The sequence below is a fragment of the Trichoplusia ni genome, chromosome 1 (genome assembly GCF_003590095.1).
Source record: "Trichoplusia ni isolate ovarian cell line Hi5 chromosome 1, tn1, whole genome shotgun sequence".
NCBI lineage: Eukaryota > Metazoa > Arthropoda > Insecta > Lepidoptera > Noctuidae > Trichoplusia > Trichoplusia ni.
Window position 1 is genome coordinate 21,270,932 of NC_039478.1, and position 21,593 is coordinate 21,292,524.

The 21,593-nt window shown below is 33.1% G+C and overlaps 1 protein-coding gene across 1 annotated transcript in view; it reads right to left on the minus strand.

The window, feature by feature from the left end:
- LOC113499091 (carboxylesterase 1E-like) overlaps positions 1-10,846 on the minus strand; it is a 30,494-nt gene extending 19,648 nt beyond the window's left edge. The window contains exon 1 of the mRNA XM_026879441.1: positions 10,000-10,846. Within this exon, the coding sequence (XP_026735242.1) occupies positions 10,000-10,408 (409 nt within the window). The 5' untranslated portion in view covers positions 10,409-10,846. The remainder of the gene's footprint in view (positions 1-9,999) is intronic.
- Between the last annotated feature and the right edge of the window lie 10,747 nt (positions 10,847-21,593).

Here is a 21,593-nt window from a genome sequence, read left to right on the forward strand (position 1 = left end):
AATCATATTTTATTTGAATTTAAAAATATTTATGTAGCAAGAAAAACAAATGCGCACTTAACACGGATTTAGAAGTAGATTTTTGGACAAAAGCGTTTCTGTTTCAATATTAAAGACAAAAACCAGAAGTAAACTTTCTGGTTTTTGTCTTTAATATTGAAACAGAAAATGTAAATACTAGTAAAATTACAAATATATTACACCCATTTTTGCCCACAGAGAAACTGTGCAAACAGTTTTGTGGGGGCTCTGTAATAAGTTCTATTAAATAATTACTAAATAAATAAATAATACTTTATTTATTTATTTAGTAATTCCTTAATCTAATATATAAAATTCCCGTGTCACGATGTTAGTTACCGTACTCCTCGAAACGGTTCGACCGATTCTTATGAAATTTTGTATACATATTGGGTAGGTCTGAGAAAAGAACAACATCTATTTTTCATACCCCTAAGTGAAAGGGTTGCTCACAGTAAAAAAAAATATTTTATTTTTTGGACGAAATTGTTTGTTTTTATTTTTTTTATAATGTGGCATTAAAAATACATAGGACTAGAAAAAAAAAATCGGCAAAGCATCGTTTGCTGGGACAGCTAGTATCAATATATAATATAAATATCAAACTATAAATAAATAATACACGAAACATTGTGAAATAGGATAAATGTACCGAAGAAATGCATAGACTCATATTAATTTTAACGACAAACAGGATTTTTTCAGCACCCCTGTAACATAGACCCTACTGCTAGGTCTTAAGGTAAATCCATTGCAGTTGTGGAAGCAAGACAACGTTCTACACAGTGGAGAGCGGCATCTCTCTTCCACCTACCCAACAGCAAAAATATCACAGTAAAAGGTCGTAGTAAGCCTTCTGATCCTGCCTCTTAAAGATGCTTTAATCGCACTTAATTATGTCAATTACATTTTTTTTTTCATTTTACTATCTATTATTCCACTAAATATTTTAAAACATTTTCTGGTACTTAATACTCTTGTTGGGTATTTAAGGTATCAATTATATTTGACCAAACTTTTTTAAAGAATTAGGCTAAACATAATATTTATTTACTTAAATCAAAATAATAATAATTATTAATTGTTATTAGGTTAAGTGTCGCGTTATATTTTGTCTCTCTCATTATTGTTACATTTTGAAGTACGAAATCATAACAAAAATATTCAACACATTTTAACTTAACAAAATAACACATTTATAGTCCTTTGTTTTTATCTTGACCAGGTTTTCTTGTATTTTTTATCTTCATCAATCGTAGGCCCACAATAGCACCGGGGGTCAACTTATGATGGTCAGTACAACAAGAAATGTTTGAAGCATGTTGGCATTTGCTGTAAAAATTCTTTGTAACTACTGTATGAGTTAAGCGAAGGCAATTTTCTTTAATGATCATTCAAACGTTTGGCCAATACCTCAAGTGTACAGTAAAAGAAAATTAACTTAAGTTAATAAATTGATAAAATACTTACAATAGCTTGGTTTATAGGTGTTTACCATATGTTATATTTTTTATTAGGGATCCGTAAAGATAGAGGATAAGCGGAACCGTATTTCTGAGATACAACTCGCTCTATTTGTTTTTCTATCCGTCTGGCAAAAGGTTGTATCTAAGGAACTGTAATAGCTAGACAATTTAATTATAGTGGTTTCTTAGGTTTACGCGAATGTTAGACATTGAAATGAAACGACTTTTACGGATTTTATCGCGGTTTAATTTGTCGTTTCATTTCAATTTAATTATCTGTTGTCTGGTGTCAAATCACTTTTAGTCGGTGTTTTTTATTTTATTTACAATTTAAATGTCATCCACTCGATTTGTTTATATTTAGTTCAATTGTATAGAACCATTATAACCACGATTCCTACACACACTTGACCATTATTTTTGTTATATTATCACTAGAAGTAGGTACTCTACACCAAAATTAAAACGAAAAATATGGTTCGTTTAACAGTCATGGCGGAATAAATTAATAAATGCGTTAAAGTCAGGATGTGCGTGTTGGCCGTTGGGCTGCCGAATTAACATAACAGAAACAGATTGAGTTTTTACATACAATTTTTTCAAGACTTTTGACGTTGTTATGTAAAACCACCCTTACTGAAAACCACAAAAAATAGAAGTTTGAAGTGTTATCTATCCATATATATTTTAATTAAGTTTTTAATAATAACACTAAACTCATTTTTTTATCTATCCCACTGTGTCCCACTGCTGGGCAAAGGCTTCCCCCAAATCCTTCCACGATTCTCTATTCTGCCTGTCATGGAAACAGCCCGCGCGGTAAGCGTTAAGATCGTCTCGCCACCGCTTCCTAGGCCTCCCACTAAACTCATTGGGGCTGCGTAAATTATCAATTTCGAGGCTTAAGTTTTTTTTTAATTCAAGATTTTTTATGTTTAAAAGGTGAACATTCTGCTCTAGCATAAAACCCTGAATACAGGATCAAAGTATCATCTTAATTTGAAACCTGGAAGGAGGTCAAATTGAATTGTTCATTAAATTTATAAAAACATATTATATTTAGATTCATTTGGAATTGAAAGAGTGTGTGGTTTTAGTGAATGGCGAATGGATGGAAAACATTCGGTTTTTAGTAGATATGTAAACTACCCCATACCAAAGCCTTTTTAATATTTAAAATTGTAGTTTTCCAGGAAAAAGTATACTCAATACTCAATACTCAATACGTTTATTGCACTCCACAATGTAATATAGATCTTAAATATAGTGGTAACAATCATGGACCCTGTCGGGCACGGCAATCGTAGGAGAGAGGAGGAATGAAAACTTTCAATGTTAAATACTAAAAGGTAATTAGACAATTCGAATCACTTACGCATTACAAATTACAAGTTTGTCTTATTATTGCAGTATTTTAATTAAATATTAAATATATATAAATGGTACATATATGATTGTTGTGTATATATTATTTTCAAAATACTTACATGCAAAATTATAAATTCATATAAATATTCTAAAATATATAAATTATTCAATGTCAATTGTAATTCAAATTATAATAAAAAATAAAACATGTCAAATACTTGTCAAATATTAAATAAATGTCAAAATAATTGAAATGTCGTAACAATAAAAAAAAAATCAATCTAGTCAATGTTAGTCAATGTCTTTATGTAAATGTCTTTGTGCCGTCTTCTAATTTAAAAATGTCTTTGTTTTTATAGGCAGGTATGTTGCTAAAAATTGTCGTTTAAATATTCATTTATGTGATAGTAGCTTTTTTGTAGTAATAATTGTTTCAATTTATGAATAAAAACATTAAGCTTATCTTCTTTCTTTATATGTTCGGGTAATTTATTAAATATTTTTATAGACATGACATATGGGCTAGTTGAATGCATCTTTAATCTCGATTGTGGTAAGTTTAGTCTATTTTTGTGCCTTAACACATACTTGGTTTGTTTATTTTCTCTCGTTGTGTAAAATTCTTGGTGTTTTTTAACAAACTTACATGTCTCTAAAATATATATGCAAGGGAGAGTCAAAATTTTTAAATTTATAAAATGAGGTTTGCAGCTGTCTGTATCTTTTATATTTACTAATATCCTTATAAGCTTTTTTTGCAGGGTGAATAATGATGGTGCATCTGTGCTGTTTCCCCACAAGGTGACACCATAGTTTAACCACGAAAATGCAATAAAAACAATCACAGACCCTTTTATCCTAAACCTACCTTTGAGTGATAAAATATGCAATGTATAAAAGTACTGAAACCAACAGAAGCTTTTCAAAAACTTTTTAAGCCCTAAGCGTTTTATTTTAGACCTTATCTAGAATTCTATTGTTTAAGCATAATACGTACAGCCCTATAGCCCGATGACCTAATAAATAGTCAAGTAAGAATCGGACTTTTGACACTAAGGGCTCCGTACGTATAAGCCATTTTAAAGAAACACGCATAATCGACTTCAAATGAAAACTATTGTGCCAAACTTGATGAAATTGTTATGGGATCAAATGACAGATGACTATTTCACGAATCCACAAAATCGGTTTATCCAGTCTTAAGCTCTTAGAGACCAAACATGAAAAGAAAAACGAACTGAGCACCTTTTGTTTGACGAATTTAAGGATATCCACATGTTTTTTTCACGAAAATAATCATTTCGACTTTTTCGATTTACTTTAACTTTTGTAACCAATTTAATTTTTAATGAATTACACAAAGTCATAAAAACAATTTTTACAAAAGCCTACACTAAAAAATACACCTAGAAAAAAGACAACTAAGGTCGATTATATTTTGATAAATATTGGCCTGAAAACTAAACGGCTGCTATTTGACAGTACATTTATTTGAGCGGCTAGGCCGGACATTCTCGGAATAAGAACGAAGGCTTGTCGTATTCAAAGGAAACCATACTATTTATTATGAAGGTTCACACACTTTAATAACAGTTGTAGGTAAGTTATTTTTCTTTTCTTTTTTTGGAGTGGCAACACTGCCGAACTCGGTGTCTTATAAATTTAATTTAAAAATAATAAGTTTAAATTGATTTAATTGCGTTATTATTAGTCTGTAAAAGTCTCAGTTCCCCTCAACCCGAGAATTCTCAGTTACTCATTTGATATTTTTATTCTCATTGCAAAGAGTTTTTGTTTCAAGTAGCCCTTCAAGCACTTTTAAAATGTTACAGTAATGACTCTTAGTGCGAGGTTCGAAAATATTATTAATATGGAGAAGAAACAACAAGAAACTCCATAAATTATAATTATAAATTAATTTAAACCCTTATTCCCAAAAGAAGTATTCAATACCTCTCTTTCCCGTTATTAATGTTCAGTGTTTGTGGGTAGACTGATAAATGCTCGCTATTTGATGCGTGTTGCCAACTTTACGAAAGCAAACATACGTTTCAGAGATGATATCAGCCAAGGAACGGTTTGGTGCCAAGCTTGCACTGATAAATGTCTAGATTGAATAACTTTGGTCATTGTGGATGAAAAACGTTGTGTAGTTAATGCTACGATGCTATTATGATACGGATTTAAGATGTAGGTAGCTGTTATGCCAGTAGTTTCAACTGTTATAGGGGATTTAGCTCTATTATTTCAGTTTTATTGCTTTTTCTTTGTATCAGTAAGACAATTCTAGTCGAAAATTTGTGATAAATTTAACTTATTGCTTTTTGTTTCAGAATTGTACCTGTATAACTTCTATTCCTAGCGATTAGTAGATTGTGATTCCTTACGAAGGTTGTTACAAACTGTTGTAACTGATTTAAATATAGGTAATGTAATAAGCATCTCAATCATAAAAACAGTCAGTCCCACAACAAATACGAGACTTGAAAATGGATATCAATGCTTGCAAGTCTTTGACGTTGAAATCTTTGTAAAATTCAAAATAAACAAGAAAATCTAAACTAGCATCTGTATGAAAACTAAAACGGACTCAATACAAGTGCCCTGAGGGATAATACTTTGTACTGTTGTGACGTTTTTGAAGATACATCTGCTGCCATTTATTTGGAAATAGAGGTGGATGTAGTAAGAAACAAAACATGTATTTATTTAAATAAATATTTATATTAGATGATGTATTGGGATAAATTAAATGAGAAATAGCGAACAAAAATAGGAAGAGACTTATTGCAGACACAAAACTTTTGATAAAGAAGTTGTTACGTAAGCGTTATTCATTTATTTACTAAATACTCATAATAAAAATATTATATGTAAAATAGCGGATTTAATCCCTGAAGCATTATCTACCAGTTAACCAAGAATCGCTGCACAGAAAAAAAAACTAGAAGAATTATAAAGGTTTTGAATATTGATACCGATCTATTTCTTCTAATACGTGCCTAAAAATATCCCAGTGCTTGGTAAAACTCCTGCCTTATGAAAAATAGATTCCACAAATACAAATACTAGGAATTAGAACACTTTTTCCATCGTATTCATAGCAGAAAATCAGTTTAGAGTGTAATATCGTATGCTCACTTTACACGTATACTAACTAAAATCACGCTTTTGATGTGTAAGTAATTTGCGGTATACTGTACTTAAGCCAATTTTACAGGAGTTGGAGTAAAAGGCTTTCGTGTTTCGGAACTTATGTTCACTCGTTAACGCCCTTCAGACGTGGCGTAAGATGGCAAGACAGACAGAGGGAGTATTCCTAACACTCCCGCTATAAAGAATACTCCTTGTGTTGCAGACGTTTCACAAACATTCAAATCACATGCACAAGGACCCTAAGATTCGAATCGTTTATGCAAAATAACCTTTCTTCAAGGGGTACATCAGGAGTTATCCATTCCAGGAAATACAATCACGTAAAGAGAGTTAAAATGATTAAAAAGTAGGGTATTGATGATGAGGATGATGATGATGATGATGATGCACTTAATGCTAGGTCTTCGTCTTGCTTTTCGAGCTTTTATCTGTCTATCTGATATATTTAAATGTGAGATGGCTAATGAGGTAATCTATCATGTACTCACGCTGTCCCTCTATCATCTTTTCTAGAGAAAACACCTCATGAGAAAACTTTTGCATGGCATCGACCACAAAATAACATTATCCATGACCTATCCATAAATACTTATCACCCAGGATATCTGTTCCATATATCTGATCACTTTCCAGGTATCATCCAATATCTTAGGTCCCAAATTTAAGTGTAATATATTACCCACTCGTTCCCATTGAAAAAGTGGTACACTAAAAACGATTCCAGGAGTAGATCCCGCCATTTTGTAAATCGATTTCAATAAATTCAAATCGATTTGGTCTTGGACATAATACGATTTGAGGATAGAAAAATAGGAAATGTTCGACTGGTAATATCACCTTGGCTAGTAAATTGGAGAAATTGATTCAGGTGATTCTTCTTTATTGGAAGTTGGCTAAGACGTTTTTAATAACTTTCGTGTGACAGATTCGTAGTTATTGGAAACGATTCAGTTTCGCGTATTTGTCAGTATCGCCGGCTATCCTGATAAAAACGCTTGAGTTAACGTTTTCATTTTTTTTTTCTAATATCTAGCAACTAATATTATGAGTAATAATGGTAGAAGATAGAGATTGTATGATCATGTAAAATCTCCCATAACTACTTGTGATCTTCAAGGATCTTTGATTGGATTTTCTCTTACGCAAATGTACCTACACCATAGATATTGCAGATAATTTGTAATTGTTAAGTTTCAATTCTTGCAATATTTTGAATCCTAGGCAGTGACAAAAGATGAACAAACTCGACTATACCAAGAGGGTCTAAAAACTTAATTAAATTTGGTACTTTTGGCGAGAAAAAGAATTTTGTGAATTGAGCGTTAAAACTTAACAAGTTTAGTATTACACAGATCGTTTAGTTCAACATTAATTTAAAATCTTTTTGAAGAATTTACTGCTAAAAGCTTAAACTAAATTGGAGAGAAATTTAACAGTTTTTCATTGGACAAAATTAAATAATCGCTTTTTAGTCCTCGATAAAAGTACAAAACGCCAATTCATTAAATTATTTCTTTTCAACGCGTAATGAAGTTTAGTTGATATTTTCGAAATTCGGGCACAATTTATCGTTTATTGGAATATAATGAAGTGGTTAGTGGATTTACGAAATACTTTTTGTTCATTTTATGTTTAGCTACGTCGCAATTTGGATTGTTTAAAAGTAGATTTTTATTCAGCTTATAAAAGTAGAGGATTGGGTAATTTGTGTTCTCAGAAGGTTTACATCTACACATATTTTTGAACGATTTCATCTACCTATCCTTTTAATATAAATCAAAGATAATAAAATTATTGTGTTGTGAATTGTCTCGATCATTTTATATAAGTAGCTACTTCATATAAAACACAGTACATTTAACAAATGCTATTAGGAAACATTCGAGATGTATTTAGATATGTTTTCATGACACTTTTTTTCAGAAGGCACAGACTTCTACGCATACTTCCACACTTTAAAAACGTCAGAAAATTAAAAATATTAATAATCGATTTCGGTTTCTGGGCCCTTAAGGAACACCTGAAAGGCAGCCTACCAATTACTCTCAAAAGGAAGCTCATCGACATGTGCGTCCTGCCCGTCCTAACCTACGGTGCTCAAAGTTGGTCACTTACAGAACACCAGAAGTCCAAACTCAAAATTTGCCAACGCGCGATGGAGCGCAGCATACTTGGCGTCAAACTATCGGACCGAGTAAGAAACACCACACTGCGCTCCATAACGCAAGTAACAGATGTCGGGGAAAAAACAGCCAGGCTAAAGTGGGAGTGGGCTGGTCACGTCGCGCGAATGCAGCCTGACCGTTGGGCAAAAATCGTCACACACTGGACGCCGGAGGGAGGACATCGGCAACGAGGCCGTCCGCGACGAAGGTGGTGTGACGATCTAGTCAAATACGCGGGGCGCACGTGGCCGGAACTTGCACAAAGCAGAGAAGTGTGGAAGAGTAAGGGGGAGGCCTTTGCCCAGCAGTGGGATCTAAAACAGGCTACATAAAAAAAAAAAAAAAAATAATCGATTAATCAATCTGTAATTTACTCTCCAATATAGTGGAGCGATAGTTCTAAGGAATATTTATTATTTATTCGTTGAGTGCGCGTTCGATTTATGAATTATTGAACAAGTTAATGACAGCTTAATCGTTGCGGTAGACTTGTGAAGACAATTTTAGATCGGAGTTATATTTAGTTTAAATCATTAAAATCATAATATATCCGCTTGTTAGGTTTTTAATACATTTTCGTAGAGGCTCCTTTTCATATAGGAATAAACAAACGTCGATTAATTTTACAATGAAGAAGAAAAAAACAATTAAAATTACTGTATTCCGTTTTTTTTAATCTAATTCTAAATTGATTGTTTTTTTTTATTGAACGTGGGATGGCCAAACTTTGAATTGTATTCTTAGTTTAAACCCAATATATCACGTTTATAAATACTTTTTACCGGAAATAAAACCTACACGCAACGCCTTTAAGTACACATTAAAATTGTTTTACCGTCTACCAACGGTCGTAAAATCTAGAAATCGCATTCCCAATAGTAGGGCACGATAGCACACGTGGTTGCCCTTATCAGATTGTAGGGGGAACTTTGTGAATCCCTAAACTGGGTTAATGAAGGACTTTTATGCTTTTTTATTCGTAAAACCCTTATTTACATGTAAGGAGGTCGTAGTACTTTTGACTGGCTGAAAATTATTTGCAGTTGTTTTTCTTTTCGTATTTGTTTTTGGGTTTGAATGATCGTTTTTTTCTTGATTCCTATCACCAATATTACGTGCGAATTAGGTATTAATGCCTATTGCCTGTACCTTTTAATAAAAAACGGTAAAATATTAAATTATTTTAAGGTAAACTGTAAATTTTTTATTCAATTTTTCATCTTTGATAATAAAGATTATACGAAATAACACCATAAATAAAGCAAGTGGATACTAGACGAGTAAAGTTATGGAGTCGCTTCCGTTGGAAAAAAGACGTTTGAATGATTGATGAAACAATTTATCACAGCTTTTCTTCACTTTTTAAAACCAGTTTGTGGGCAAAAGATTGTCGGCGAGCATTTTACTTTTATTTTCGCTTGTTTAGTTTTAAAATAGCTTGTTCAAACGAGAAATTTATAAAAAGGAGTGCTTTTTCGCGTTTATTAAATCCACTTTCTGAAGTTTTTAAAAATAATTTTCAATCCAATGCAATTTAAAAAGTGCTTTGTGAGTCTCATAAATAAACTTAGTTCAAGTATTTTAGTTGGGACTGAAAATTTATTATGATACCGCGATCAAATAAATTAAATGTACGAAATGCCTTGGCAATAGAATTGCATGCATTCCGAACTTTGGTCAAAATATTTATGAACCTGCTTCCACATGACAACTTAATTTATTCAATACGAATATATGAAACGTAAACCGAAGGCTGAAACGGAAATTCAAACAATTTAAACAACCTTTGTGAAGAAGAAATTTTTATCATTCATTTTACTCACCATCGGGAACATACACGTTCAAATAAAGGCAATCCTCAGAATATTCCTTTTTCTTCTTATCCTCCATTTGCGATTCCAAGAGCTTCATAAACAAATCGTCGTGCTTCTTCAAAGTATTTTGCACATCTTCCTTCTTAGGGTCACTCTGCATACAGTCCGGGGCAAATATCGTCGCATTCTTCACACCTTCCCATTGGGGTAAATCGGTAAATTCTGGAGGCATAAACCTTCTGAAGTCTATTGGGGGCTGGGCGAAAGGTATTCCGAGGTAGGCCGCTATTCTTTTAGTCCGGAATCTCGTAATATACATTCCCGATATGGTCCCTTGATTCGCTAAAGTTATTTGGCGCGGTTCCCTCGCCGACAGTATTAAAGTACTTTGCAATAACAACACTAATGTAATGATCATTTTTGTTTTTTAGTCCTTAATTTTAAACGAAAACAGCCAGCGCGTTCTTTTTAAATTTGGAACTCATTTTAAATTTGGAACTGTCATTCGTATTTGTTTAATCGAATGTACATTCGATATTAGAAAATTTAAATTGACCGTTATTTTTTCACTTGTTTTTTTGAGGTTAGTTTCGTATAGTTTGTTTGATTTTATGACTGGTATAATACCAGTCGTACTGTATCGGTGGGTGTTCGTGTTCGGAGGTGGTGCGTTACTGTTTCTCGTGCAGACTTCGGCTCGTAAACAGTGGGGTTGTCCGTCGTTATAGCGACCAAGGAACTGCTATTGTGAGCATTGTTTGTTTTAGAATTGGCCTAAATATTTTTCGGTTTGTTTATTAACATTGCTTTGTTCTATGCCCTTAGTTACTAGTGACTTAATGAAAGACAGTGCGACCTAATGATTACAGATAAACAAGTATTGCGGCTGTATGGTCATAATAAATAAACAATGTAATAAAGAACATAGGTTTTGTATGAAAGATGCTCACCTTATACAGTTTCCTACTATTATTTCATTACTGCAAAAATATCTTTGAATATACCGAGTTCTGATGACGTGATTTTTGAAAATTATGTGTCGATATACTCCGTCATCAATTTTTGTTTTTTCTTTATGTTTCGTAGATGACACATAAAATCGGTTTTACTGGAGTTAAAACTCGTAAAACGACGTAAAATCCCTTTTATTACAGAACCTACGAAACGAAGCTTTTAACTTTTCTATCATGTCATTTTTGAAAAGAAAAAAATATCCCTTTGGTTAATGGGCCAGCATTAGCCAGAGGGAAATTCTTCAATCGTTAACGTAAATAAAAAAAAATCAGGTGCATGGAAATGACGGATCAAATTCACGTGTCTTATCGACACTAAATGTCATTTTCACACATTTGAGCATTATTTATTGATATTAACTGGTACTGGTGTCTCGAAATGAATGTTTCTTTCTTTTTTATTGAGTAAAGTCTGACGCTCGCATTTTAGAGTAAAATCAGAGATAAAATTTTACCGCTAATGTCAACGGATAAGATGTTTTCAAAACATGGGCTATGGACTTATTATAGGGCTTTGACCGTTTTTTATACTACTTAGCATGTTTCAGTATCACTCAATTTCATGGGACAATAGCAATTTGTTTCCCGTTTCAATTTTATTTGTTTCGAAAACTTTTGGCTACTTCCTTTTTGATGATGATTTGTAAAAGTTTTACTTCTTTTAACTTGTTTGATTTTGGTTTTTCAGTGAAAATAAAAAAACCTACAAATAATTCAAAGTCCTTACTTTATCTTACTCCTAAAAATAAATCTGGTTTATAATACAGGGAATAAAATTACGAAATTATAAACTATGGAAACAGTGCTGTGCAAAAATAGCAGTTATAAACAAAAACCCAGACTTCAGATTTCAAGATTTTACACTTGCCATTCGGACATTCATTAATGAAAATTGGCAATATAGACAAAACTCACCATGAAACAAAAAAAAACAGCTTTATTTTCTTTGCCAGTTCTACAAATTCATAAGCCAATAAATAGCTAGCGGTAAGCTTGCGACGCCGACTGATCGCGTGCCGAACGAAACAGGAGTCATTGCATTTGGCCACCGGCTTGTTTCGCCTCATCTCTCCCTATGTGGGTCATTGCGACTTAAATATTGATCGATATTTGTAATTCCGTTATGTTTGCTGTCTTTGCATGTTGTTTTTCATGTATGTACTGTTCGGAACCTGTCACCAAATATTGAAGTAAAAATCTCGTTGATGAAGGCACACTATATGGCATAGAATGGTTTCATTCTTTCACAACTGCAATAATATTAGTTTTAAAGTTGGTGGGGAATCTCTCCAAATAAAAGAGGTTTACTAACCTTTCTGATGAACGGCGTATTCCTGATTGGTTATTATTTTACAAGACTGCTAAAATAAAGAGTAATGTTTTGAGGATCCACCTATGGATGATAATACACCTATTTGCGCAATTATTTTTACTCTTCACCATTATAATTTAAAAAGGGGAAATTTAAGCATATTGCTTCCTTCGGTATAAAAGATTTATCACCAGCTTTCGTTCTCACTTTTTGTCTTTGAACTGAACGAACCTTTATGGTAACAAAGTTAGTACCTAGTTGCATTAATAAGAAAAACAGTGGTGATCAACGAACAATGTTGTTGTAAAATACTATTTCCTTTTATAAATGCTCATAATTTGTGAAACGTCGCTTTGGTATCATATTATGTATCTTCTATCATATGTTTTAGTTCTTCATATTTATTTTTGTTTCTGCCATAAATGACTTCCAATTATTATGCAGGAAATAATTGGCCATTATTCGGGTTTTAATGTAAGAAGTACAAAATTGTTTTAATGACGTCATTAACGCTGCAGTAAAGCCTTTATCTCTTTGAGGTTATAGATATTTTCCGTCATCACGAAAAAGGTTTTGTTAATTATATTAAGTACCTACCAATATTATCTGGTAAATTAGTGGGTATGATTTAGTTGAAAAATCAGGCTAATACATTCAACTTTAAGTTTATGAAATCTACAACAGATATTGACCTGAGATATTCACCTAAAAACAAAATTCATTGAATCAAGTTAGGCTAGTAAAAAATTGTTCCTAAGCGATCTAGCTGCTAAAAACAGGTGCAAAAAACTCCTCAGCACAAGCACAATGCTACGACTACTGGTTATATTAAATAGGTTGATGGGTTAGCAAAGTTTTGTAGCTAAATCAATAAAATTTATAAAAACCGAATTCTATTCACTTTAAAAATAGAAAGGCTTCCATTAAAAACAAACTAAAATAGAGTTTGTAAAGTGTGATACAACACTAGATCCATTTGCATCTAAACTGAAATTTGCATAGATCCCAATCATGTGACTCCCACATGAGGCCAGGGTTGCCAAGAATTCCGGATTAATAGGATTTTCCGCTACCCCGTACTGTACTCCATTTATGGAAATACGAAAATTCGGTAGTTTGTTTTAGCAATTGCTATGTGGCAAGTGGCAACCCTGTTTTCCCACTTATGGAAATACGAAAATTTGAACGTAGGTCTGGTGTAACGACCTATTTGACGCAGAGATTAAATATTTAGCATTTGCTGTATTTCAAGGTATTATTTTTGTGGCAACGCTTATATATTGACTTACTGATCGAAAACTTTATAAACTTCGGAAAAGTCGATAAAATAAACCGAGTTTCAAAATTGTTTCAGTGACGTCGATAAAGTGTTTCACATCATTAGATGCCTTAAATTAGGGCTGCCAAAAATACTACCGATAGTTTTAGCATAATATTAGTATTTAGTAAGAATTTGGTTGTATCTCTTTAAAGATTTGTAAAATGTAAAAAGTAGTGGTATCTTAGTGTTTTGACCGTTGGACTGCCAAGTTTAAGTTCGTGGTTTCAAATCTTTTTTTTCCGGATGAAAGGACGGAGTTGAAGGAAGATTGCGAGGAACCCGGAAAATCTGATATTTTTCAAGGGCGTTTTAAACCATGTCCGGGGTCTCAAACTTAAAATCTGTCATTAGGTTATTATGCATCAACCATGCAAAAAAAGCAGGATATTTTAATTTTCAAGCAAAAATTACGCAAAGATAGACTAGATTACTAGATTTGCAATTTACAAAATGCCAGCACCAAGAGTTTCAAACAACGTCAAGCTTAGAAGTGCAATTTAAGCAATTAAGTTTCAAATCTGTCATAGAGCAGCTCCAATATATTTTGCATAATCCGTTATCGAACCGAGTCCCTTGTGAGGCCAGTGGGATTAGGGTTGCCAGTATGTCACTAACTTAACGTCACATTTGAAAGCAATCTGACCAGCAATCCGTTCAAACAGCTTTATATATCATTCTCTTATGTAATGTGTCTTAAATTAAACTAACAAAATGTTATACAAATTCATTTTTTTTTCATGGAATATAAATCAAATTTTATTCGTTATCGAAATTCTCAAAGTCTATTTTCAATCAATTCAATTTTGAGTTAAAATATCTAGCTTAAATATTTAGCAGTAACCAACACTTTAAAAATGGTATTTTGATTTGACAACCCTAAAATATTTTGTCACAAATAAAATTTTTTCATTTTTAAACTACTGTCTTCTTTTACTGTATAAACATTGTCATCCTACTAACAACGCACGGCTTGAAGAGAAGGGCGTGCTTTCAATATTGTTCAATTTTACTGCGAACGGTCACGTGACCACATGTACTGAAACATTACGGAGTTGTACGACATGCTTTCGTCGTACTGCGATCGTTTTAGTATGTTTATCTAAGGTTACGCGTATTTAAATGAGTGAGCAATGAGTGAGCATTATTTTGTGGTGGCCTTGCGGTATTATGTACGGATTTTTATGCACGAGATGCAGGTTCAATACTAAAAGCCTCAATGTGATTTGTTTATAAGCGATGAATATCATTGCAAGGGGAAAATTTTGGAAATTGGAATTTTTCGCCAACCAGTGACCACCAATGAGGTAACATGGGAAGAGGCATGTGCCCAGCAGTAGGATATTTATACACTATTGGGTGTTATATTTTATCATGGACAAGTAATAGGTTGTACAGTATACAGATATTCACAAAGTTTTGCTCTATAAGTACTTATATTGTCGGGTATCCTTGGCTATCGATAGCATCAGTTTTACTTCTTATGTCGCTGCTGATTCCATTGCATGTCGACCCACAACTTGGGCATGAGTCAATTTTCTCCAAACAATTCCCAAAGCTGCAATTTCAAATAAAATAAACCATCTAACCTTCAAAACCTAGAAATTATGCAATTTTCAACCATAAATCCTTGGAAATTTTCCAATAACGAAATAATATGCTTGGCGTTACTCTTATCAAACAACTTCTATTACCTCCACTCTTTCCCCCATTATTATCACCGATTACGTTGCCATTTTAACACTAAATTGTTCTAGTTATGTACCAGATGACCTTGGCTGGACAGCTTGATAACTATATATTAATATTGATTAAAGAATTTCAAGTGGAGGCAATGCCACGAAGGCAATTCGTTGTGAGGTAATAATAGGGCCATTTACGAACTATTCAAAGGGTCTACCACCACGCCTTGGAGTATATTGTTATGGCTGTGGAAACGTGACAGCGCAATATAGCTTTGAGTGGCATCTCTCTTTCACACTGGCAATAATATTACTGTAAAACTTGGAGGTGGGCTGTGGTGACTCAACATAATGCTATACCGCAATTTCAGAGAAAATCCGAAACTGAAATTATAGGTATTAAGTCCTGAAGAATGGAGGTTCTGGTTTGACGTTATTTCTTCCATACTTGCTATTAAGTCCTCTTTTGAACTAAAGAGGACGCTTTAAGTAGTATTATACTATAGATTCTAAATGTAATTGTTTCGGTATCTGAAAAGTACCTTTTTAGGTGGAAAAAGTCTGATTCAAGAAATATTATCCCTAATCTGGAAAGGTCGACATTTCATGTAGCTATCTAGATTTCATGTCGATAATTGATTGACATAAAAATAAAGGCTATAGGCAAAATTAAGACTTGGTTAGTTAAGTAAACTAACCAAGTTTTAATTTTTGCGCAAGAAATTACAATAGCCATGTTGATTAAGAAGTTATGTTTCTGGGAAAGACTAGCTCGGAAAGCTAGTAGCTTGCGATAGAAAGTTGGTAAGGAAGGACGTAAAACTTCTTAGTTTGTTATTTCGTTAAATTGAAAGTTGACCACTCTTTTATTTAATATTAATATAAGAAAACTTCATTTGCATTAAGAAGCGGTAAATTCATCATATTCGAAAAATATTCTTCCATTTTAAGGATAGGGGCCGAGACTCTATAACATAGCTCTAGAATAGAAAACTTTGACATAGCTTTTTAATAAGCGAAAAATAAAAATGTTTTTTAACTTCCGCATTAAAGAATTTAATTCTGGAGTCGCAGGGGAATTCTCAAACATAAAAATCACATTCGTAAAGATAACCAGACTCTGGCAAGACCAAGCATTCGTGGTACACACAAACATTAGACACGTCAAGCACCGTGACTTTGGCATGGTGACCTCAACCCCTCAAAAATGCGAAATATTTTAGGACACGTGTTGCCAAGCAATAGCTTTCCAAACATCGACCATTAGTGAGTATTACGTCGAACGTTTTAAGTTAAATCTAACCTTCATTTTGGGGCACCGACTGACCAGTACAAATGTCGGTTCAAGGGCTGATTTTGTTATTCATGAACCTCAAACAGGACTTTATCTGATTGCCTGTAACGAATACTTAAAGTCGAACGATCTTTTTATACAAAACTTATTTGAAGGTCTTTCTTCTATTGAAGTTTCTGTATGTGACTTTTATATCATTGTTTTCATTTAAGAACCACTACTCCTATGAGTCATCATCATGATCGTCAGTGGCCTCAGCATCTATGACAGATGATTAAAACTCCAGCAGTATTCGTTTTTTGTTAATTTTTGGTGATAGCTACTGATGCTGGTGCGCGTCAATGCTGAGGGTCGTGCCCACCTCATGGAAACATTATACTGCGTATAACTCTCCGCCACCTATTTATATCTGCCGCCGATTGAAAAGCATCGTTTTATTTTTATTGTGGTGTTGAGAGTGGTGCGAATCTGATCCGTCCAACGCATCGGACATCTGCTGTCTCTTTCCTTCCACTTTGCCAGCTAACGAGTGGTAAAATGAAATTAGGACAAAATAAAAATATGTCATAACTGGCAGACATCCACTATGCTGCACCGTGTCCGCCAGTCAATTTCGCCCGATCCTGAGCAGGTACCTCCTGAAATAACAGTATTCGGTGAGAACCACCGGCAGGCAGAAGGTGCTAATTCCGTGGCGATTCGTTAGGCACTCCTCGAAGAGATAACATACGAACTATTTACTGCTCTATACCTTACTATCTTTACATTTATTTCTGATTCTTCTTCAGCCCTGTCTTTATGAGAAGAAGCCTCCAGGGCTTTAATTTTATCCGCCTTGCTAAATTTTAACCTCATGATCCTCCTATGTCTTTATATTTGTGCTTATACCTTTTTTATGTAAAAGGAAAGCGAGTTCTTTGTAACTCTCAAGCTAATAAATGAAGTACCTATACACACTACGTTTTCAGCAGGCTCTTAAAAATACGGGTTTACGGTATTTCAGCGTTTTGAATAAAAACACAATGAAATAAAAGATAATCTACGATCACGCAATGCGAACACGCACTCAAATTCGCCCTCTATTGCGTATAAAGGTTGTCTCAGACAAAACACTGTGAATGATTCGAGAACTTAAAATATATATATAGATTTTTTATAATACCTGCCTAAGCAGGCGTCTAGGTTCAGGAATCTTCTCGTATAGTGAAGGGTAGAAATTAATCACCACGCTCACGCTTCAAATGTTTCTAAATATTTCTAGTTTTCCTCACGATACCTTTCTTTAATAATTAAGAAAGCCCATATAACATAGCCATGCATTCATCGAAAACGAAATTTTGGATTAAGTTTTCTTACTGTTTGTGTGTTATTCTACATAAAATTTATTTTTGCATCTATTACAGTATATGATTTCTTTTATAATTGAGAAAGCTGTTATATAACAAGAATTTCCTTTTTTCGGACGGCTCCACATGCTTCTAGCTTGAAAACAAATCGCTTCTCTTAAAAGGCCGCCTGAATTTACCTTTATAATAATTAATAACCAGAAATGTAAAACAGCTTTACATTCTTGAACTTAGGATAATGAACTCTTAACCTCTATTTGCTTAGTGTGTACTTGACCAAATAATGTTGGATTTAAAATTATTATTATTTGATTTAACTCATTCTGCTACACCAAGTGTTCTAAAGGATTGCAATTAACATGAAATCTTGACGTCAGGTGATCAGTTTTGAGGATCAGGGATCCTCAAAAATTACCATTTGGGGATTGTCCGTCTATCACCAGGCTGTATCAAATGAAATGAGGGACTAGACCATTGAAATTTTCACAGATGATACAGGTATTCCTGTTGCTGTTCCAAATCAAATTCGAGTTTCAAAACGGTTTGTAACGTCATGAGCTCCCTCTTAACTTAAAAATAGATTTTCTTTGTTATTTTTTTTTTATTCAGATGTAGATAAAATACGAAAAATACATATTTTTTAATCATCCGTCTTAAAGAAAATTTGCTTTGTATACCTATTCGCCATTCCCATTCTGCAACAACTTAAGATACCAAAACCCATTATCCCTACACATTAAGATAACGAATACCATTGTTTAGACCACAAACTTATAATCAAGCCAAACCTTTTGATAGTTGACAAAGTTAAACAAGCTTACAACTAATCACCTATAAAGTTAGAACATGCATTAATCACTTTTGTAATTATGAACGAAGGTGGACTAACCACTTATGGAAGTTAGATAGTGCACATAACTTGGGTCTAGTGGGTAAGTTTCGCGGTAAATTAGGGTTAGGTGTAAATTGGGCGTTGTTTAAGATAAGCTATATAAACAGATGCCGTTATAATTGTGTTAGATTTTGAGTAGGTATTTGCCAGCTGGGACTTCGAGTTATTAGACTATATTTAAAGGTAGATGAGAAACAGTTCGACGACAGAAAAACGGACAGAATGTAGAGCCACAGTAATATGAAACCATGCCGAGGGCAAATACGATTACGTTGAAGCAGTGATCTTTTATGGAAATTACAAAAAAGGAACATTTAAAAAAACAAATGCCACCCTTCTTGTATCATTAACGTTTAAAAACATATTAGCAGGCATAGACGGTAACGACATCTCTTGTAAAGAGCGAGTAGAAAAACAAAGAAGTTGTCATAAAATAGAACTAGATGGCGTTAACAGACTGTTTAGCTAAATAATAACTACCTTTGAGAAGTATTAGTAGTTAGTAAGTAAACAGAACTAAGTCTTAACGAGTTAAATACAGGTTTGACTTTAAAGTTCGTAAGAACTGCTTAAAATAATTTATGAATGCTGTTAAAATGTTCTTTGGTTGAAAAATACTCAATTTATCGCTTTATCGCACACCAATATTTCAATTCCAAAAAAAAAACTAAATTTATTTTACATGATACTAATTGCACACAAAACAACTTACGACCTTTTTCAAAACCGTCTTTAAAGAAATATCAAATAGGTACTCTAAAATAAAACAAAAGTTGTTTCACTTTTGAACTTAACAATAAACTAATTACAGTACAAGAACACCCTGTATCCATCCCTCCTAGTATGAAATGTCTAGTGTAAACGTATCTAAGAAAATTAATATCTTATTCCACACACTTTGTTCTCAAAACAACAAATTTAATAAAGAACTTAATACAAGATGTTGCTTTTGAAAATAATACTCAGTAACTGTTTTAAGATTAAATGTATTTGGAAGCTTACCCATACATCTCTAGAACAAATGTTGAAGAAACAATGTTATACGAAATTCGACCTTATTGCTATAATAATAAGTTTCTATCAAGATTGAACTTTAGCAGTCTAGTGTACAATCAGCAAAAAAGTCCTTGACAACTATTTTCGTCTCCTTCTTATTTCAAACGATTTAAAAAAAGAGAAGATTTCAATTCGTTTGTATTTTTTCTTCTTTGTTTGCTACCTTAGGACGTTGGACTGGATAAAGTCGATTTTGTAGATTATTTTTTCATTTAGCATGAAAAAGCTCTCATTTGGATTCAAAATTTCATCTTGTTTGGCGCAGAAGACTTATTTGAAGTTGGTTGTACGTTTCTTTTTTATTATTACGAGATAAAACAATTGTTATGCAATGAATTCTTATGTAGATTAGGAAATATCATATCTTTCACTTTAGAATTGTCAAGCAAACTAGATGAACACTTAAAACTTTCCTGGTTTGGCTGGCCTGCTATATCGGAGGTCGTACGTTCGATACCCTCCCATAACAAATTTTGATGAGCAAGATCATTTAATTTATTTGTAGGTGGTATTTATTTTAAATACGGTAAGTCTGTTTATCAAATTCCTATTCATTGTATTATTATGTTAAGCTTTGCTTTGCTTGAGACTAGATTGCGTTGTGTGAAAGTTGATGAATATCTCTGTTATTTTGTTCATTTGTAAATTTTGTTCCTAGTTTTTCTTTGCTGACTTACAGGAACTAAGATCGTCTTTCATAGTTACTTATACCACAGCTTGTACGCTGTTACGCGTCCATTGAAACTAATTTATAAGAGTGACGAACATTTTTTTTTATAAATTCAATGTTTTCTAAACCTACTTATGTTAGTTGCTAGTCCGCCGACTTTTCTAATATTAAATTTTTTGAATAAACTTAAAGCTCAATAATAAAAAAGTGACTGTATTTTTATGCCATGACCAAACTATTTTAAAAGAATTCGGTTTTTTATAAGGAACGTCTGCCTATCTGACCTCAACCCAGTTACTTGGGCAACACGATACGCCTTAGTATTAATAGTTTTCAGACTTTCAGGCTTCTGACTACCTGTAACTGTCAAAGATCTGTAAATAACAGCCGGGGCCCACAATTTAACTTGCCTTTCGAAACACGAAGATACTTCTCGTTGCGTTGCGACATTACAACGTTTCAGATTCTATAGATGAACAAAAGTACAAAGATTAATTAAACGTATTGAATGATTAATGCCCATGACAAACATTATAAAATACGATGTGTTTTCCTACATAATTCATGATCTTAACTCGACTTAAACATGTAAACATCCGGAAAAATCCGCTTTAACGCTAGACAATCACTATTTTCTCCTTAAATTCTTGGCATTTTACCGAAGCGGTAATCCAAAAAAATATCCATGCTTAAATCTTCGTTCTGACCAAGGCTATGTGAGAACTCGACCAAAGTCCAACTAACTTTCAGAAAATGGAAAGAAAATATAAATTTGAACTCGTGTTAATGTCATCTTAACTAAAACTTTAACACAAAGTTAAGTGTTGCCTGTCAAGATCGGAAGTTTAGAATTTAGTGTTATCCTCATAATTTTCGTAGTTTCTTGGGTGTTGAGTAAGTTATTCTTTACCGAATTAAAACGCGGTGTCGAGCAGATTAGAAAAAAAAGAAACATTTAATTTTTTTATGTTTCTTGCAGTTGTTTTTAGTTTCTATGAAATTTGAAGACTTAAAACTATA